Raw genomic sequence first — 20743 nt, 5'->3', positions numbered from 1 at the left:
GTAAGAACATCAGAGAGCTTCAGACACGCTGAAGATTATAGTGGATAATACTCGCCTGAGATTTCAGATATTCCTCAGCAGTGTTCACACCGTTTTTGGAACCATCCACTTTAGCCTTAATATCTAAGAAGGGGAATCTGGGATTTTATATATGTACCATGTATCCTGATTTTCTTCAAAGCAATATAAAAATACCTGAAACAGTTTCTTAAAAATAAGTATCCTCACTGTTCTATTTGTCCCTTCTGTTTTAAGCTTCCAGGTATTCCTATTTCTGAGATATTGGCCCAGTCTTCTTGTTCTTCAGCAAGAAATATCTCAGAGCCAGCATCCCATCTCTGACCTTGACAGCCCCCTCTGCGATGACAAAGTGTATCATGTCTGTGCTGGTTCAGTCTCCAGCCCCTGTGATACAGCTGCCAAAGGAGGTGCCAATTTTCAGGGTATTTCCTTTCTGCCAAACGCTGCCAGCTTGGCTGGAACCACGCTGGCAATGGCCAGAGGATTGCTAGAACCTGGCCCACAGAGGAGTTTCAATTTTAGCAGATCCATCCAGGAGCATATTATAAACCAGCAGCTTAAAGTCTAGCTGGCTAATTAGGTCCCCAGCTTAGAATATTGATTTTGGTTTTAAATGCTTCTTTTCTTGTCTTCTTTCCAATCCCATAGACTGTCTCAGTCTAGGCTTAAGTGGCAGAAGAAGATACCTGCCCCTTGGCACCCAGCATACTTGAAATATATTAGAAAATATTATAAACATTACAAACGCTCTAAAATACTATTTTCAGCATTTCATCTTAAAACAACCTCAATCCTGGCGGCAGCTCCAGGAAGCACGAAGAAATATCGGCAAACTCTGCTCCGAACTTTTTACATTGTACGACGCCCACCGGCATAGTAGCGCAGGAAAAGACAGGACACGCTTGGGACAGGTTTGATTCCCCGATGCCGAATGCCGTGCTCGACTCGCAGGGCAACATTGCCACCCGGCGGGCGGAGGCTCCGGCCGGGCTCCGGGCTCCGGGGGGCTCGGCGGGGCGGAGGAGCCGCTCCGGGCTGAGGAGATGTTCTAGGACCGAGGAGCTGTTCCAGGACAAAGGAACCGTTCTGGTCCCAGGAGCCGTTCCAGGACCGAGGAGCTGTTCTAGGACCGAGCTGTTCTAGGACAAAGGAACCATTCTGGACCGAGGAGCCGTTCCGGGACCCAGGAGCCGTCCCGGGACCCAGGAGCCGTTCTGGACCCAGGAGCCGTTCTAGGTCCGAGCCGAGGAGTCGTTCCGGACCGAGGAGCCGTTCCGGGGCTGAGGAGCCGTTCTGGGACCCAGGAGCCGTTCTGGGACCCAGGAGCCGTTCCGGACCGAGGAGCCGTTCTGGACCGAGGAGCCGTTCTGGGCCTGAGGAGCCGTTCCGGACCGAGGAGCCGTTCTGGGCCTGAGGAGCCGTTCCGGACCGAGGAGCCGTTCCGGAGCCGCAGCCCCCGGAGCCGCCGGCGCTGTCCCAGCACCCGCACGGGCTTTAGGGGCAGGAGGCTGCCCAAGGCCGGGGGGTCACGGCAGAAACCTGGCAGAGGAGCGGCGGGGAAAGGAGGTGAAGGACAGGCAAAGCGCACACAGGCTACAGCAGAGATGCCTCCAGTGTCCCTCCCTGCCCAGAGGGACACTGTCCCTTCTTCACGGGAGGCTGGAGTGCGCGGCCAGCACCCCGCGACACTCCGAGAGCAGGTGTGGGATCCAGGCGGGGATGGCCCAGGACCGGCAGTGGCACAGCACAGCCGTGAGCAAACAGCCCCCGGGAACCCCGCAGCCTCCCGCAGCACCTAAAGCTTGCTATTCCTTGCAAGAGAGGACACTTAGGAAAAGCAGGTACTGGGCCACTCGGCTTCCTCCTTTTCCAAAAGCTGCCGAAAAAACCTAAATCACAAATTCCACAAATCAGTCTGTTTGCAGTATGGGACAGTTATCCCCAGAAAAAAAATCAAGGGAGCACACTCATGAAACATTTAAACAACCTTTACAGTTGCAGTCAAAAGGAATTAATTTATTTTTAAATATAAAAATCCAACAACAAAATGTTTGAGAAATTAGAAAAAACAGTCAGTTTGTTTGCAAAAAAGTCAATTTGTTTGCCGTCTCAAAATTACATGGAAATAGGCTCTAGGAATAAGTGAACTAGAATAAATCAGATGATTTTTAAAGCTTCATGAATAATGACAAGAGGGACAAAAATTAAATATCCAGCCCTTAAATGCTAAAGCTTTCACCTGAAACCTGCAGCGCAGACATGAAGGACACGTCAAGAATTCTGCACAAAACAACCCCAGGAGAAAGAGGTCAGATGTTGCCCTGGTGTCAGTTCTCATCCAGCTCTTGCACATAACTCATCATATCTACAGTGACCTCAATTATTTCTGTGATCATATGTGTGATGACATAATATTCCCATGGCAACCACAGCCATCAATGCAAGTTTTCTGATGAAAAATAAAACAGCAAAGGAGAAACCAGGCTGCTGTTTAGTGTGACTTCAAACATGACCAAAGTAATGTCTGAACTTCCTGCAACCAGTAACAGTATTTTAAGTAAATTTGCTTTCAAGAACTGGGATACTTCTATTCAGGAGGAAGGCAAAATTTTCCCTTACTCTAAGTTTAAAAGCTCAAAGGGAAAACAATATTGGGAGTATCATCAGCTTTGAGTTTTGGTGTCTCAATTATCACACTACAAGAAGACTGTCACTGTAACACTAATGGAAACAGTTTTTGTTAAAGTGATGCATCATTACCCTACTCGCCTTTTATTTACTTGTGCAGCGCCTTTAGAACTGCAACTCAAAAATGAAAAGCCCAAAGGAATGGTCAAGATCCAGTTATTTTGGCAACCCAATACTGAGAGACTTTGGAGCAAATACAAATTGTCTTTATTTCACACTGACACTGATCAGGTGTTTTGAGGGTACCAGTTTCTCAGTCTCATAGGTGGGTAACCTTACTCTACAAGTGTTAGAATTGTAACAGCATCCAAGCACCAAAAGCCAAGCACTAGCTCCAAAGATGAACTTTATTTCATTATAAAGCAGATTCTATAGGCATTATTTCTTTTTGTGAACATCCATTGTATGGCCAGCAGGTTCTGCTTTTGGACACAGATGTTTGATAACAAAGATTCACCACTAGACCACAAAAATACAGATGCACAGAACAAGTGCTGCTTAGACACCGAAGAGCAAATGGTCTAAACTGCAATCAGTTCAAACAGATATGACCAAAAATACAAGTACAGCTCCAGCCCAGCCAGAGCAGCATGCACAGAAGTGGAGTCTTTTATATGAAAATAGTTTGTATTGGGCTTCCTGGAAAAACAACAACAAATTCCCCAAAGCAGAATTGTATTTCCCCCTCCTTTTAATGCCACTTTTTAACTGTCCCCATTTACATCACAGCTGCGCTGTGGTGCATTAGTACTTCATAAACACCAGAAAAAATATTGAACGTAGTGTGACATCATAGTGAATGGCTGACAGTGATCATTTCAAGGATACTTCATCTCAATTCTTTTTATTCCTTTTCCAATTGTGATCCTCATCCCAGGCATTTGACTTTCATTGATAGGTGCATCTCAATCCACATCTGCAGATTTCCCATGTGTTTGGTATCTGAGCTCAGGGTATTAACAAAGGTTTCTGGATGTCATCTGTGCTCCTTGGGTGTGTAACAGAGTCCCACCACTCCAGCAGGAACAGTGACTCCCAGACTGTCTGCCCAACATGCAAAAATGCACAGAAGGCATGTTGATACAGTGTAAAGAAAAGCTCCAGCAGCCACAACTCCTCCTTCTGGTTTCCATGTTGTCCAATACTGATTGAGGAGAAGTGTATTTACAAGACTCATACACAAATATTTGCATTTGGTCCTAGGCACCTGATTAGTACTGACAACCTAAATTAAAACGGAAAATTCAGTTTTATTCTGGTCCATTACAGCCTTAACTGTAAACTCTCAATTTTGAAGGAGTGATCTTCAAAAAAGGAATCTCAATACCTTCTGAAAGAGTATCTTCCTATATAGCACTCAAATCCATAAGATTATAGGGTGGAAAAGCCTTCTACATAAGCCCCTTAGTGGAGTTATCTGACAAGGGTCTCATATCTACATCTACAAAAACAGACAAGTAGCATTCATTATTTCCAGTCTTTTGTGGTAATGAGACTCAAAATTCACTAGATATGAGTAATCAGATAACATCCTGATTGCTACAAGACCAGAATTCATTATCAGGAGAGAAACTTCACTCTAGCAAAGAGCACAAGCAGATTTGCATCTAAGCAGCCATAACACTCATTCCTTTCAGCTGACATCAGAACTAGAAGCACAGCCACTAATGGCAATAAAGACTAATTAGAAGGCTTTACAAAGTTGGTTTAACCAAGTTTCAAAGTAGCAACTCTTAGGCACAGGTTCTGGCAGAATCTAGATTTACCTGAGTTTTCTGCTTGTGGAGGAGAGGTGGTGGGAAAGGCCACATTCCTTTCTTACACAGAAACTTGAAAACAGTCTCAAGCCAATACTCAACAGCTGACAAGGTCTAGTGTAGTAATTACAAGACACAAAACATTTGGAATTATAGATACTATATCGTAGTAAAAAGAAACAACTGCCTTTCAAATCTGCCATACTGAAAAAAAAAACCCCTAACACATGAAACACCATTTGTGCTTACAACCATAATTATGGAGCTTGAGCATCAGATGGAAAGGCTTTTTTCACCATTACTGCAAAGCAGCTGCAAAAACAAGTTAAATGGAAAAATCCCTTCCAAATATTCACTTAACAAACATTAATTATAACCTGTAAAAGCTTCAGGTTACGAAATGTGAAAGGGGTTCAAAAATTTTCAGGAGTCATTGAACTAAATCCAAGTCAGAAAGCTGACTCTCCTAACACATAATTAAAAAACAATTTTCTTAAAAAAATCTTTTGCACATCTTCCTCATCAATTTATAAAATGCAAACAGTATGCTAGAAAAGTTTGAACATAAGGGAATGTGCTTGGAAACATTGTTAAAATATGTGTTTCTATAGAATGACACTATCAAGTTTATGATACTTCTTTTCTCCTGACTGGCTACACTTTGAGACTGTCCCTCCTCTCTTTCCTGGGTCCATGAGAAACTAGGTTTAGAAAAGAAGAGCTCCCATACTGCCAACTTCACTCTGTTCCTTTACAAAAATTTCAAAGTACTGATAAATGATGGTGACAGCAAGCAGAATTCCAGTTCCAGAGCCAATTGCCCCAAGGAAGTCTGCCAGCACAGAGAGGGCGCCGATGCAGAGCCCACCAAAGGCAGCAGCTGTAGGGATGTACCTGTAAAACAGGAAATGACAATAGAAAAGGGGCCATTAGAGTTTCCTTAGATAGTAACAAAAAAGTCAATGGCAGAACACTCTCTTCCCTTGTGTGTCTGCAAGCTGGATAAGAATATAAAATACTCAACCTGGCTGGAGAAGAAAAAAATGCTACACTAAGCGGAGAAGGTATTACAGTCCACCATGGAATTATGCACAAATATTAAACTTATGGCTACTGGCTCTTCAAATCATCTGTAGATGACTGAAATCCAAAGTTAAAATAACATTATCATAACACAAAGGGTATACAGGTACTACCCTGAAATCTGAAAACCTGAAGACATCAACCCCTGCCCCTAGGAGATTTAAGTAATTACATATTTTAGAAGTAAGGTCTGCATGGAAACTAAGACTAATAACACATGAAAAATTATAGTAAGAAAATATTTCTGGGTCAGCTTGAAGTAGTAAAGTACACTGAAATGCTCATTATTAGCTACCTTGAGAAGAGTATATAAATGAAAAAACTAAACAGAAAAATAAAAGGTCCAGAATTTGAGACAAATTCTTTAAATGCAAGACAAAAATAAGCTGTACTGTACACATCTTCCATTAATGAGATAATGTTCTATGTCTCATGCATGTGATATCAAATCTAAAATAACATCTGTGTTCTAGGATCTAGAAAATGGAAGTCAAAGCAAACTTTGCCATTTGTTTGCCCACAGCACTGTGCATGAACAGTGAATATGTAGCTCACCTGTTGAGTTCATGTACCATTGAAGTTTCTCTGTGGCCTCGCATTACCATCTGCTGTTCTTTCAACTGCTTGGCAACCTGTATTGAATCAAGGAAAGGAGCAAGTAAGTTTACTGTGATTTCCCAAGGCCATGGAATGCAGCACTGTGAGAAAACAGAAGTAAATGGTGGTGGGGTCGGGCATTTTTTGTATTTTTTTGTGTTTTAGATTATTCACCTGAGTTCAAAATATCCACTGTTTTAACTGCAGATAAATTACAGTCACAGGCACTTTCCTATCTGTCAATTATACAAAGCTTTCTGGATCATTCTAGGCCTAGTGAGAAAAGGAAAAATTGGATACTGGTAGGCTCTCATACACATAATTCAGTCCATGTTTTGCCATCTACCCTTCCCCTGATGAGGGTTTCACAGATAGTGCAACACTATCCCTTGAAGTGTTTCAGTTTCCTGCATTCAGTTGAGTCAACTATTTATTTGTGGAGCTACACTAGAAACCAGACTTAGTATTCCTTCTTGGAACATTATTCTAAAACTGGATTTCTGCAGTTGCACAGGGTTACAGCAGAGGCCTGCAAACTACTAACAACTGTGGGTAACAAACTCTAGCAGGGGAACATGAAAATGCTCATCACTGATTCCATGCACTGAGAAAACACACTTTCAGATGAGTAGGCTTCCAGTTTTCCACTACACAGTGAAAACTTAAGTAATGATTTATCAACTTTTATTTCTGACCTTTTTTGCATTAAGCTAAATTTTTTTTATTTAGTATCAGGAAAAAGGATTAAAGTGTTAAAAACTGTCTATTCTGAATAGTGAATTGCTTTACTCTGAAATAAAAATCTGACTGTACATGGCTGTGAGTGTCTTCCTGCATCCCTGAGAAGCAGCAAGATGCAAGTGCAAAACAAGAGAATTACTGTTACAGTAACTGTGCAATTACTTATTTGTTAAGGAATGGATTAAACCATTCCATATGGCTGCCAAACTTCACCTCCTACCCAGAACCACACAATACAAACATACCACAATGACAGCTATTTTCCATTTTGTTTTCCAGCTCCAATTTCAGGATGATATAGTTCCTGAATGTTAAATATCCTGTAGCAAATGGAAGTTTTGAGAAGCTAGCCTCAGGTACATCAATGCACTGCACTATATTCTCCATTGTCAGTGTTCTCAAGTCAAAAATAACAACCTCAGTTAATTTTCCCACAACGGAAGCTCAGAACTCTGTGCACCTGTCACGTGGCACTGAAAGAGTTTCTACCTCTCCTGCTCTCACAATGATCTCATATTTCTATGTTCTAAATTTCCTAATTCCAACTAAAGCAATTTAAGTTGATACTGTTTTGAAAAAGCAGTAAAGAAAACAGGAAAAAATCACCCCCATTCTGTCTTAATCTTTCTCAATTAAAAAAAGACACAGTCCCTGCTTACACAAACAATGAATATTACCAACAAGATTACCAGCAGAACATCTCAGGAGAAACTCAGTCTTATTCTTACAACTGCCCATCTGTTTTCATAATGTAAGCTTACATAATTTGTCATTTTAAACTTACATCTTTGGCAGAGGAGCCAGAGACTTCAATCCATGTCTTAGAGAAGAAAGCACAGGAGCCCAACATAAATACAATATAAACAACTGCATGTACAGGGTCTTCCAAAACTGAAGAAAAGGACTCTGGAGGTGACAGGTAATAACAGAGTCCACCAACTGGATAAGCACGAGCAGGGCCTCCAGATGATGTGTCCTGGAAGAAGAAAGCAAGCAGTCAGTCACTAATCTTCTCGCTATTTCTTAGCCATTAAGCCGAGTCTTACAAAAGTTTGTATCACCTTTGTGTCACTTTGCATCATTACTACTGCAGCAGCACACACATTTACATTCATCACAGCAAACCTCCTATGCTACCATTAATTCAAACAAATGACTCATTTAGGAGTTTCAGTGTGCATGACCACCTATCAAAATGTGTCTTAATACTGAGAGACCATCACTTCAACCCCACATTCCGATGGTGCCCTTGTAAAGATGTGTGCAAGATGAGAAGGAATACTCACAGACCAGGTGCCCAGCAGGCTGACCAGCAAATTGCCACTGAAGCGGGCAGAAAGCATCTGGGAGATGACATACAAGTTTGACACCAGGGCAGACTGGAGAATAATGGGAATGTTGGAAGTATAGAACAGCTTGATAGGGTAGGTGTTGTACTGGCCCCGGTAGCGAGCAGATTTGATAGGAAGATCCACTCTGAAGCCCTGAAAAGTTTTCAAAAGAAAGTCCTCCATTACATCTGGATGTGAACACATAGCAGAGATCATAAATTGCAAATGCAAGGTCTTGACAGCAGCAGAAGAAACCTGCAATCATTTTGTGCAAGTACAAATGCTCTGCCCAGAGGGCTTTCCTCTCCCTGAGAACCCTTCTGCAAAGGGTCTGCAAGCCTGCATGGTTGTCTAAACACACACCCACACACAAGAAGGTATGAAAGATTCAGACATCTGAAGAAATCTGAAGTTTCAAGAAAACTGAACAAAGCATCCAGGAAAAGAAACATTACAACTTCCTATATTCTTCAGCAACAAACAGTAAGAGACACACAGGTCTAAAAACTTCAAAGTGTTTCTCAGTAAAAAGCAATAGCATTTGGGTTAGACAATATCACATGCACACATGCATCTGAGGTATTTTTATTCGTTTTTTTTGTTTCTTTTTTCAGAGACCAAACTAAGTCTCAAGTCTTCTGTGTGACTACAGTAAAGTGTGGAAACTAATTAAGAGAAGATGATAATTTTGTACCTTATCCAGATGACAAGGTACAAAAATGAACCTTGTGTATATATAATTTCTTGTAGAAGAAAGTAAATTTCAGACCTACTTCCATGCAGTTTTACAACCCTCATTATTCCAACTGACCTGGAAGTAAATGACAATTGCAAAGACAAAGATGGTGGCAATCAGATTCATGAGGTTGGGAAGATTCTGGCGGTAAAAAGCCTCACGAAGAGCTCGGACTTTGTCTGTGCGAGTAGCCAGAAGATGGAACAGAGCAATGATGGCTCCCTCGAATTCCATGCCTTGGAAAGGAAAATAAAAAGTTAGGTGAGCTGTGATTATCTCCAAGTTTCAGTGTTTTGTCCTGTTAAGCATACTTCTGAACTACAGGATTCAGAATGGGATTGCTCTGAGTCTTTTGCATCTCGAGCATGTTCTCAGACTTTTATACTGTCACCCTTCATATCAACTATGTTATTTCCAAGATTTTTTTTAAACTCCCTTGTAGTGACCTAGAAACTAAATCATAACCCAGCACAGGATAACTCTACTGGTCTCTAGAAAGACAGACAAGCACCAAGTTCTTTCTTTCCTCCTCTTGATTAAAAAAAAAAAAAAAAAAAAAAAGTAAACTTACAGGCTTTCTAGTGTCACTTGTGGTAAGACACAAGTTATTGTTTGGATTACAGCAAATGGCATAACCTCACTGCTGTGTTCTACTATACAGCAGCAAACTGGATCATCTCCAGTGGAGTTTGGAGAATTAGGTCTTTCAGGAAAAGTGTAAAAAAAGCAAGGAGCAGAAAGAAACAGCTAATATTTGGTCAGTAAGCTGGACAGCAACCCAGCAACCATAATACAATGGCAGTCTACTACTGTTGACTTACAATGAAGGCTCTGTAAGAAACTCAAGTTCAGTAAATATCTTGTGAGATATTACAAATTGAGAAAAAATGTCTTTGTGCTTGCACTTTGCAAAGCAGCATTAGCAAGATTCACTACACAACCAAGATGGTAGTAACAGCATTTGGCATTAAGTTAACAGTATAAAAAAAAAAAAAAAAAAAAAAAAAAAGTTGTATTTTGGTACAAACTATCGGTAAAGAAAACAGACTGTGCCATATTACCTCGCCCGGTGTTCACTGTGGTGGGGCTGAATGCCTTCCACACAATGGTCTCACAGATATTGGTAGCAATGAAGAGAGAGATGCCAGAACCAAGACCATATCCTTTCTGGAGCAGCTCATCCAAGAGCAGAACTATCAAACCAGCAACAAAAAGCTACAGTAAAAAATAAAATACAGATTAGTTCCATGTTTTTTTCATTTTGTTAGAAGAATAATGTGTATTAAAAGATTAGACTATATGTGAAGAAGCAAGTACACTTGGGCCTTCTTGCTCTGCACGTGGGACAGCCTGCCCATAAGGCTGATTTTTTGACCCTTTCAGAAGAGTAAGTAGAGAAGACTAGAAATTACCTGGATTGTGATAAGCAAGCAGATACCAGCACCCATCTCAGATGGGTCTCCATACATTCCAGTCATTACATACACAATAGACTGTCCAATGGTAATGATCATTCCAAACACTACGGAATAAAAAGAAAAAGTATGGGTTTGTCCCGGATACTTATGTCAGTGGGCAATTAGAGAAACAGAAATCACTTTTTTGTAGAGAACCTTGGTTTCAGCTGAGATAGAGCTAATTTTCTTTGTAGTAGCTGGAGGAGTGCTGTGGTTTGGATTTCCCATGAGAATAATGCTGATAATAGGCTGATGTGCTGTTGTGTTAGTTGTTGCTCAGCAGTGCTTACCCCAAGTCAAGGACTTCTCAGTGTCCCCTGTTATGCCAGCCAGCAGGTGCACAAGAAGCAGGGAGGGAGCATGATCAGGACAGCTGACCCGAAGTGGCCACAGGGATATTGCAGTCCCTGGAACGTCAGGCTCAGCACACCAGCTGAGGGGATTGGCACAAACCCACAAGCCCAGCTGCACCACCACCATGGTAAATTCACACTTTCCACTGTCAGGGTGAGATACTCTAAACCACCAGTGCTCAACACGAGCTGTTACTCACATTTCTGGGCTCCATTGAAGAGAGCTCTGTCCTTTGGAGTGTCACCAACCTCAATTATTTTAGCACCTGCCAAGAGCTGCATGATGAGCCCTGAGGTGACAATGGGTGAAATGCCCAGCTCCATCAACGTTCCTGCCAGACACGGGAAGAACAGTGAAGTTCAAAGTTTCTATCAATCTTTACCTCACAATGGAGGAGATCTAAAACTCCAAATCTTCGTAAATGTAAAAATTATCAATGGTAACAAAAGTTTGCCAGAAGTCAGTTTGATACATAGTACTCCTCAGTACCTCAAAAATACTGTGTTCCCTGAAAAAGACTTCTGCTGTCAAGAATAGATTTACTATACATAAAACTAAGTATGATATAAACTGACAGCTCAAATGATATAGAATGATAAAGAGCATTCAGGAAACTGTCACATTCTTAATTCATAGCTACATTAGAAAGCCTCCCCAAGAAACTGAAATTTATATAAACTACTATGCATTTCAATCTTCTGTGTGACAGACTTAAAGAAGTCACCCAGGAAACCACAACACTCAAGGAAACACAACTGATTTTGAAACACAAATCACAAATCTTGAAGATTGCAACAGCAGCAATGCAATTAGGAACTGTCTCTTCCCTAACCATTTCCCGCAAAAAAAAAAAAAAAAAAGCCCAATTTTTGTACATATAATAGACTGTACACAGTCAACCAGAAACTCATTTTGTTCAGAAAGTTGTGCCTTTCCCAATGCCACACTGATTTATGACTTTAAATAATACAGAAAAAATACTTTTTACTCTCCAGTTTTTATATTCATTACAATGGAGCAGAATGCAAGTCCAAAATCATTTGGATTCAAGGTAAAAAAAAATGCCCTCCTGAAAGTCTGGCCATACCTCTATTTGATGCCAAAATCACTCTCATCCAGTAGAAAGGATCTGCAGAGTCTGATGACATAATGCCAAACAAGGGAATCTGCATTTCCAACCAAGAGATTAAATTAGAGACTTCATAGCATGCTTTAAACATTTCAGCTCTTCCTTAAAAAGGGAAGGAAACATACCTGGCAGCATACTAGGAAGATGAAGAGTGTGATAGCTGTCCATAGTACCTTTTCCTTAAACTGAATCTAAAGGGGAAAAACACAAAACCAAAAACCAACAACAGATTATAAAGGCGTCATGATAATAAAACCTAGTCCATCAAGCAAACTTTCATAGAAGCACATTTAGTTTTCTTGTGGAGCGACAAAGTACAGAACACCCTAAAGAAAACAACATACTTTTCATCCCTTTCATCCCACATAAGACCAAGGAAAGCTACAAAGCTTTATTCAAAATTTAATCCAAATAAACAAGCTTATGTAAATGCAAGGTAAATCTACTACTTCCACAGAAATGAGTCTTACATTTTCATGAGTAAGAGCTTATGGTGAGAAAAAAACAGTAACAGGGAGCAGCTTATCTCAGCAAATAATCTTATATTAGAGCTTATGAAGCAAAGATTTTCAAGTTGTTGATTTAACTTACTCTAGTTTACACTTCAATCTGTACTGCCTTCAACATCTCACCATGCACTGCTGTGACATAAAGAAATCTGCCCAACTGCATTTATTCTTGTACAACCACATCCACATGAGATGCACCACACAGGCACCCCACTAAAAACAACTGTACCTAAAACTGCCATTCTCCCATTAGGGAAGAAACCCCAAATCCCACAAATGCAGACTCCAAACATTTTATATCACACAAATAGAAACTTAGGAAGAAAATTTTATTAACCTACCTTCCGTTCTGGCTTTTGAATTTCAGGCAAGATAACACAGAAGGGCTTGATCACTTCAAGAAATTTTACTGTACAGAAATAAGTTAAAAGACAAAGTGAACACATGGATACAACAAACACTAAAAAAAGCTCAAGGTGAATTGAATTTGCCATGTACTCTATATAATAAAAGCCCCAGTTCTGGGGAAATTTTGACTGCTTAGTTTGAGGCAGGGGATGTGTTTTGTATTATTAAATTCTTATCTGTTCAAATTACACAGAGATTCAGCTAACATGTTTTATGTACAGTATGGACTGGGAACAGAATTAAAGAAAGTCAAGCATTTTCCCATTTCACTGAGTAGGTTGACAGCACCAAAAAACCTTTGTCATTGCTTTACATGAGTTTATCAACACCTTTGTACTTTTACTTCATGGTAGTTTTTCCTCAGCCAAATATTAGAGAAAAAAGTGCCTTGGGTATTATGTATGTATTACTTTTGAGCCCTATAGTTTAAGAATTCCTACACAGTTTTGGGCCATACAGCTTAACAGTTCAAGTTAGTGTACAGAACATCTTATGCCATGATCCCCTCCTACCCAAAAAGGCACATCCTTCGGTCAGAAATATGTCTTGAAAAAAGCATTAAATTAAGGGGGGTTTTGCAAAGTCACGAGTTCTCCCATAAGCAGAGAGCTCTGAATTTGAAGAAGAGTTAATTCTAAATCTGCTAAGACAAATCTAAGGTTGCACCCTTATTTTGGACTGATTTGAGCGAAGAAGAATACAACAGTGCAGAACTGAAATTACTGATGCCTTTTGATGGAAGGCTGCAACCTCAGCGGTAACTTAAGGCCAGCCCACGAAAGATACTTTCTTAATTTCAATAGATTATGTCTGAAAAGCTCCACTGGACCGCGACATTCAATTTAAATCAAATCAAGCGTCTCTCCAACACCCACAGTAACACAGCACTCGACTAAGGCACTTCCAAGCAGCTTTTCCTGGCGGCACGGATCTCGCAGCCTCCCAGGGACCGGATCACCCCGGGATGCAGACACAGCCCGTACCTCCCCCGCCCTGTCCCTGCCGGGGGACACCGGCCCGAGGTGACACCGCCCCCCCACCCCGACACCGCGCCCGGCGCCCTCAGCCCGGCGGGGCCACACGGCGCCGGTTCCTTCCCCGGGATGAGCTCCACCCCCGGGCCGGCGCTTTCCCGGCCAGAGGGGAGAAGCAAGAGCCCAGGGGGAGGCGGGGATCGGCGGTACTCACTGCCCATGGCGGCGCCGGCCGAGCAGCAGCAGCAGCAGCAGCAGCAGCGAGCGGGGCCGCAGGGACACGTCAGGCTCCGAGCGCCGCCGCCCCTTTCCGCTTCCTGCCACGCGCCGCCGCCGCCGCGCCTGCGCGGGGCCCCGGCAGCACCGGCCCCCGCCTACAACTCCCGTCGTGCTCTGCGGCCAGCGAGAACAACGGCATGGATGATCGCCATAGGGTGCGCAGCCTGCCGGGAGTTGTAGTCCTGCGCCTCCCGCCATCTTGATGTGCTGCGGGACTGGCTCCTGTGTCCCGTTGTGCCGAGGAACGCGTGTTTTAGCTACCAAAAAGCGTAGCGCTGGTTTAAGAGATTTCAAAGATAAATACTTAAATAAGCACGTAAAATTAGTTTCCTGGTTATTTATTGTGAATAATGCTAATCACTTGGTTTTTAAACTTTTTAAATGTTTAATAATAATAAAATTATTATAAAAATAGTAATGCAATTAGAATAATAAAATTTAGAGTTAGGAAAATTACAAGACAATAAAAAGCAAAGAATTATGGGCGTCTGGATGGTTTTGGACACTAAGGCACGAAAAGCATACTTTGTGAAAAAAGGAATAACCTTAAAAGCAATAGCCTGTTGCACATTCATATATTTAATACATAAAGCATAAATTCCTTGCATGTTGCAGAAAATAACTTTTCTGGCTTTTGTCAACTTTTTCTCCTTAATCTTGTTGGTTCCACAAAGGTGGAGAGAAGGTGGAAAAATGTTTGTATATTCTGATAGGGAGGCAGTAACTTTTTATGGGCCCCCTTAGCTGACATCTCTGTGTGAAGAGTTTCTTGATTATCTCATCTTCTTGCTTGAGCTTGTAACAAATCTTATATCACAGAATTTCTATTTTAACATTATGTTGTAACCTAAAGCTACATTTAACACACTACTTAAGAGAATTAATACAGCGTAACTTTCTAACATTACACATATAATATTCATTGTTACATTTGCGAAAAGCCAATCATAAAATATGCATTTTTCACATGTATTTTTGTGTAGGCCTTGCTCTGCAGTAAGAACTCCTTGCACCCACTACACAACAACGAAAAGAGCAGCTTTGTCTAAATGCCTCATTTGGCCATTTGGAAATGACGTGTGTAGGTGTTCTCTGGGCTCTGTGGGCAATGGAGATACAAGTGGAGAAATACTCTGCTTACCTTACATCTCTGGAGAAATGACTGCTTGTCTCACACAAGTTTTCAGATGAGTTGAATCATCCTCCAGAGGTTTTTATCATAGAGGGAACAACTCAGGTGACAACTTCAGCCTGTATTTTGGGCGTCCCATGTCGGACAGCTGCAGGTGTCAGTGTCCCACAGTCCCTGCCTGCCCAGATCCAGCTGGGCTCTAATAAAATGTGAAACATTGGTGGCAATGTGAAGCTTTGGGCTGCGTGTCAAGGAAGTCACAGAACATCTACACATCACTGTCACCTGCCACTGTTACCTGCACCGGCCAGGGATGTGTGCTCCCAGGGCCTGATCGTCTGAGTGTTTTTTGCTGATAAGAACTCAATGTTCTGTGTGTTTTCCAAGTCTCTACGGGAGCAGTTATCAACAGTCTGAAAGGGAAGGTAAGTAGAAGTCAAGGGAAAGATTAAAGCAAATAGAGGTGCTAATACAAAGCAGTTAAAGTCCATGTATACACTCTATAAAATGCATAATTGTTTCCACAAAGTCTCCCTGGTAATTTCTGAGCACTTAGGTGTGCTTTATGTGATTATTTAATCTCTACTTTTCTGAGATTTAAAAGAGCAGCCCTAATTCCTGTGTAATTTTTTTCTTTTATTTTTTTTTTATTGTTGGACTGTACGTTCGCCCTCCTCCAGGCTTCTGAAACCATGCATCTCATCTGTGAGTTATTGAAGACATTGCCAATGGCTGTGAGAATGTTTTAGTTCTTGTCCAGGGTTGCTCATTTCAAAACATCCAGCTTATTGAAACTTGTTTCAATCCACCCATTTCTATTTAGAGAGAAAGCAACTGCTTTCCAACTGATATGCTGTCTTGCAGAGTTGATTTGATAAGATTATTTTGACTTGAGAATATGGACACTGTGCTGGTAATAGCTGGTAAGTGGAAAAGGGAGATGGTTAGTGGAAAAGGGAGAACCAGCAGTGGTTCTGTGGAGGTCTGGATAGGGAAGCACAGCAGTGATCAGGGGATTGATGGTAGAAGCATGCAATGAGATGCCAGAATTTGCACAGTCACACATGCTTTTTGTGCTACTAAACTTTGTCTGTGCCATAAGAATAGACAAAAAGATTTAATATAGGGTGTTATTTGCATGCATGTATCACCTGGCAGACTTCTTGTGTTCCTATTTTTATTTTTAAAAAATAATTTTGGACAGTAAGATAACTTGGTTCTCTACTGTAAAAAAAAAACCATATAATTACACAGAATTGTCTACTTAGGGAGGATGAAAACTCTGATTTTTACACTGTTTTGGAAGCACCTACTACTGCAAGAAGACTCAGTGTTGAGTGGTGCCAGCTGGTACAACTGGAATGATGATGATGATGATGATGATGATGATGATGATGATGATGATGATGATGATGGTGATGATGGGGAGGAGGATAGCATGTAATTAATAAACTGCTCTAGAGAACAGCAACATCTGAGAAGCAGATGTAGACTTAAAACAGCTTGCTCTTTTCATGTTTTGCTATTTTTCAAACCAAATCAGTCTCTCCTCTATAGCCAAGCTAGTCCTGCTTCAGAAATAATGTAATTTAGGACCATTAAGAACATTAGTATTCACTTACTAGCACTGAAGTATGCTAGCCAGTGTCACACAGTGCAAATCTTCAGCCTTTACTGCAAAATTATATATTTCAATATACCTCTATTGCATTAGTGCAAAGCTGATATTTGCTGACTGCTTTGCAAATCAACCTTTGCTCTGTGGCAGCTGCACTTAATTGTGCTGAATTGTACCCTGATCCAAACAGTAAAGATAATTGCTTCAATAGCCAGGCCTAAAAAGTAGAAAATGAGGGCAGAGAATAGAAATAGGGAGACCAGTATAGATGAATTTGTGTCTGCCTTTAAATGGTTCCTTTTTGTTCTAGTCAAGCTTGCAGAAAACAGCTACAACATCTCCTTGAAGAAATCACATTTTTCACAACTGTGACTTGCTCATGTCCTGTTCCCACACCAGCACATTTTGTCAGTGTGTCAAGGATTGCCTGTTGTGCTGAGTGAAGACTTTTCCTTAGCAGGGAGGATGCAGGAGTCCCTCCAGCTCTTGGGGTCCTGGTCTCAGAGCACCTGTAGGCTGGGATGGCCAGAGGGCATTGCAAAGCTGTTGTTTGTGCACACGTGTGTGAGTGCACACACACTCACAGGGATGTTCACCTTGCAAAACAAGGCTAGCTCATATTTGCACATCAGTCTACAAGAGGAGTCCTGGACAGCAATAGGCCTGGGTGTGTTTAGCTGCAGGGTTTGTATTCAGTTCTCTGCCCGCAGTTGGATGTGTAACCACAAGGTGGGAGAACTGCTTCATTTATGGCGCCTTCTCAGCTTGCATGAAACGCGCACAACTGTGTAGGCAAGTTTTATTACTGTCATTATTTAAGTGTTACAGTGCATCAATGCCCAAGGGCCACTTTCAGGACCAGAAGTCCTTGTGTTAAGTGTAATGAGATCCAGCTCGCAGTCCTGCACGGAGCTTCCTGCAGGCAGATCCCCGGGCCCCACATGTTCTCCAGGAGATCACTGTGCCCTCTCTGCAGGTACAGCTGTACTGTGAATCCCCTCACAGATCATCACGGGGGAGCTCCATCAGATCCTGCTCAGATGGAGCAGCTGCATCTCCAGGGCTCTGACAGTGTTCCAGGGACCAACCACAACTGTGACATACTTGACATCCCCTTTGCCTGCCACCCCCATGCTGTCTCTCAGGCTGTTTGACAGGTGCTTGTTAGATGTCCCTAAAGATTTATTTATGCAAGTAGATGGGCTCTAGAGGTGGTAGCATGTGTGAAACAAGGTCACTAAGTGAAAGCTCATGATCTGAATGACAATGGAGCACAGACATAAGGATGACCTTCAAGAAACCCTGAGTAGACAACATTCCTAAAGTAAATTGTTTGCTACTAACCTAAAAGAGACTTAGCTGCCAGATCCTTTAAGCCAACAGCCAGACTCCATTGATTCCATAGAGCTAGAATCTTCATTGTAGTCTGTAATCGAGAGACAATCTCCCAGTTTGAGGAGCCCCAGGCAGCTGCTGGTTACAAGTGGTGTTCCCCAGGGCTCCACACTGGGGCCAGTTCTGTTAAATATCTTCATCAAAGAAATAATCTGGTCCAGGGGGTAGAGGGCACCCTCAGGAAGGTACAGATGACACCAAGTTTGGTGAGAATGTTGATCTGCCAGAGAAGACACTACAGAGAGGTCTGGGCAGGCTGGACTGATGAGCCAAGGCCAATTGCATGAGGTTCTATGATGGTGAAGTGCTGGGCCCTGCACTTAGTTGTTTCATACCTGTGCCCATTTGGAAAAAAAAAAAAAAATTCCAATTCCAATATCTAAAATGAGATATTCAAATCATTGATTAAATACATCAAAAGAAGTCTGCCAGACACAAGACCAAAATTGCAATGCACAAAAGCATTTCATATCATTATCAGGACATGAGAGGTTAACTGAATATCTTTCTACTACTTTGCACAAAGTAGTAGAAATACATCAAAAGAAGTCTGCCAGACACAAGACCAAAATTGCAATGCACAAAAGCATTTCATATCATTATCGGGACATGAGAGGTTAACTGAATGTCTTTCTACTGCTTGGCACAAAGTGTTTTGGGTCCTGAACTCTGTTATTTCTCAAATTTGTTCACCCAAGTGCTCCTAGAACATCATTTTATTCCATGTATTTATGGCAATGCTTAATAAGGAATCTAAAATACTGTATTACACTGTACCTTTAATGAGCTGTGCTCCCAGCTGGCAGCATTACAGCAGTGCTTTCTCAATAATGAGTACCCTGATTTCTGGTTCTGATAAAAGAGACCTTCTATGTAACACACACTTTGTGTAGCACAAGGAGTCAGTGGCTAAGCCCTGATCTTGTCAGAGAACAACAACAAAACTGCAATAGGATTACTGTTTCATCCTGCATCTTCACATGAAACCTCAATATTTCAAGTAGGAACAAAAGGTAATGTGTAGTTTTGCAATGAGAGCAGCACTATTGATTCAGAAAAGCTGTGTAATAATGCTACCTTCTGTTTGCTAAACCATGTCATGAAGGGGACAAATTATGACAAATTATGGTAAAACTATGCAGATCAGCTAGAAAGGTCAGACAGATACTTACCACCACCAGCTCATGCAATATGGGCAGTTGAAATATATGCAAGAAGAATGAGATGGTTTTACACCCTTCCCTGAGGGATGCAGTGTTGGTGACTGCTGGCCACAGAACCCCAGATGGGGTTGATAATGGCTGGTTCTCAGCTGGCAGCCTGCAAACTGTACCTGCTCATGGTGAACCAACAGGTGAGTATTTCAGCAAGACTGAAAGGCCTACAGCTAATACGAGGTTAAACTCTCTATATCATCTAAATGCTTCCCATGTGTTCTCTTCCAGCTTCTTCAAGGTTTCAGAAGCCTTCAACATGTTTTTTAAAATGTTAAACCCCTCCTCTCCCCCATAGATTGGTTATTTTTCATGCCCTACTTCTTTTTCTGTGGCTTATCTACTAGATTCTGTAAAAAATGATAATAGAGCTAACCAAACCAAATGGTTTTATATTTCTAGGGATTAAGATCTAGCTTTTCAGTCATCAAACTATTGACCTGGAACCATTGTTTAAAAAAACCCAAAAACCCCAGCAAACAAGAGTGTTTGGAACATTAAATAAAAAAGTACTTGTCTTGCAAATACTGATGCCAATTTCCCTTAAGGGCCTATGGACTAGTAACCAGATACATATAGCTCTGATAATGGACTAATTTACATAAAAATCACTGCCAGCTTGATTATAGCATTCCCCATGTGGAAATTGGCCAGGGCTGGAAATCACCACATTAACCTGAGAGCCTTCACACCTTTGCAGGGACAGCTTTTGGCATGGAGCCTTAATTTCATCTAGACTGTTATGAAGCATTAGCAAAATTACCTTTTGTGCTGCTGCAACCACATTGGACCTGTCTTTGGGAATGGAAATGTACCAACAGAGGAGGTGTTTGGTTTTCAAGTCAGCAAATCTTACCTGACACTGGATCCCTCTAGTCCAGCTGGAAAGTCCTGACAGTGGTCAAATAACAACGTGAACGTTGGACTTCTGCCTCAGCTGTTGTTTTCCAAATCTATGTGTGGATACTGAATTTGAATAACCTCATGCACACAGGGTTGGGGAGTTACATTCCCCTCCAGCACACAAAGCTGTACTGGTGGGGTGCACACAGAGTGGGGCTGAGCTCTGCCTGTAGCTGCATGGCTTTTTCATGCAAATTCAACCTGTAATACACTGACATTTCTGCATGCAGTAATTATCATGTGCATACTTGAAAAGAAAATGCTGTACATGTAAAATTCTGCTTTTGATCCTGGAATAGAACTGATTTCTGTTTATTTTATGGATATTTGAGGCTCTTGCTGAATAATTCTGTGATTCTTTCAATTTTGATCTCTTGACAACATCAGCTTTTAAATCCAAACTCTTTGTAAACTACC

General features: G+C 41.6%; 1 protein-coding gene across 1 annotated transcript; it reads right to left on the bottom strand.

Moving 5' to 3' along the window:
* Positions 1-3038: 3038 nt before the first annotated feature.
* On the bottom strand, positions 3039-14154 carry SEC61A1 (SEC61 translocon subunit alpha 1). Its single transcript, XM_072934684.1, has 12 exons — positions 14000-14154; positions 12745-12812; positions 12020-12085; positions 11853-11931; positions 10965-11096; positions 10367-10476; positions 10016-10169; positions 9030-9190; positions 8174-8371; positions 7672-7863; positions 6105-6181; positions 3039-5360 (listed from the first exon to the last, which is right to left on the bottom strand). Exons 1-12 carry the CDS (start codon positions 14004-14006, stop codon positions 5174-5176), a joined length of 1431 nt encoding a protein of 476 aa, XP_072790785.1. The 5' UTR covers positions 14007-14154; the 3' UTR covers positions 3039-5173.
* Positions 14155-20743: the final 6589 nt, after the last annotated feature.

This window comes from Taeniopygia guttata, chromosome 12 (assembly GCF_048771995.1).
Source record: "Taeniopygia guttata chromosome 12, bTaeGut7.mat, whole genome shotgun sequence".
Classification (NCBI taxonomy): Eukaryota; Metazoa; Chordata; class Aves; order Passeriformes; family Estrildidae; genus Taeniopygia; species Taeniopygia guttata.
Note: the sequence above shows the minus strand (reverse complement) of the source record. Positions and strands in the feature narration are given on the sequence as shown.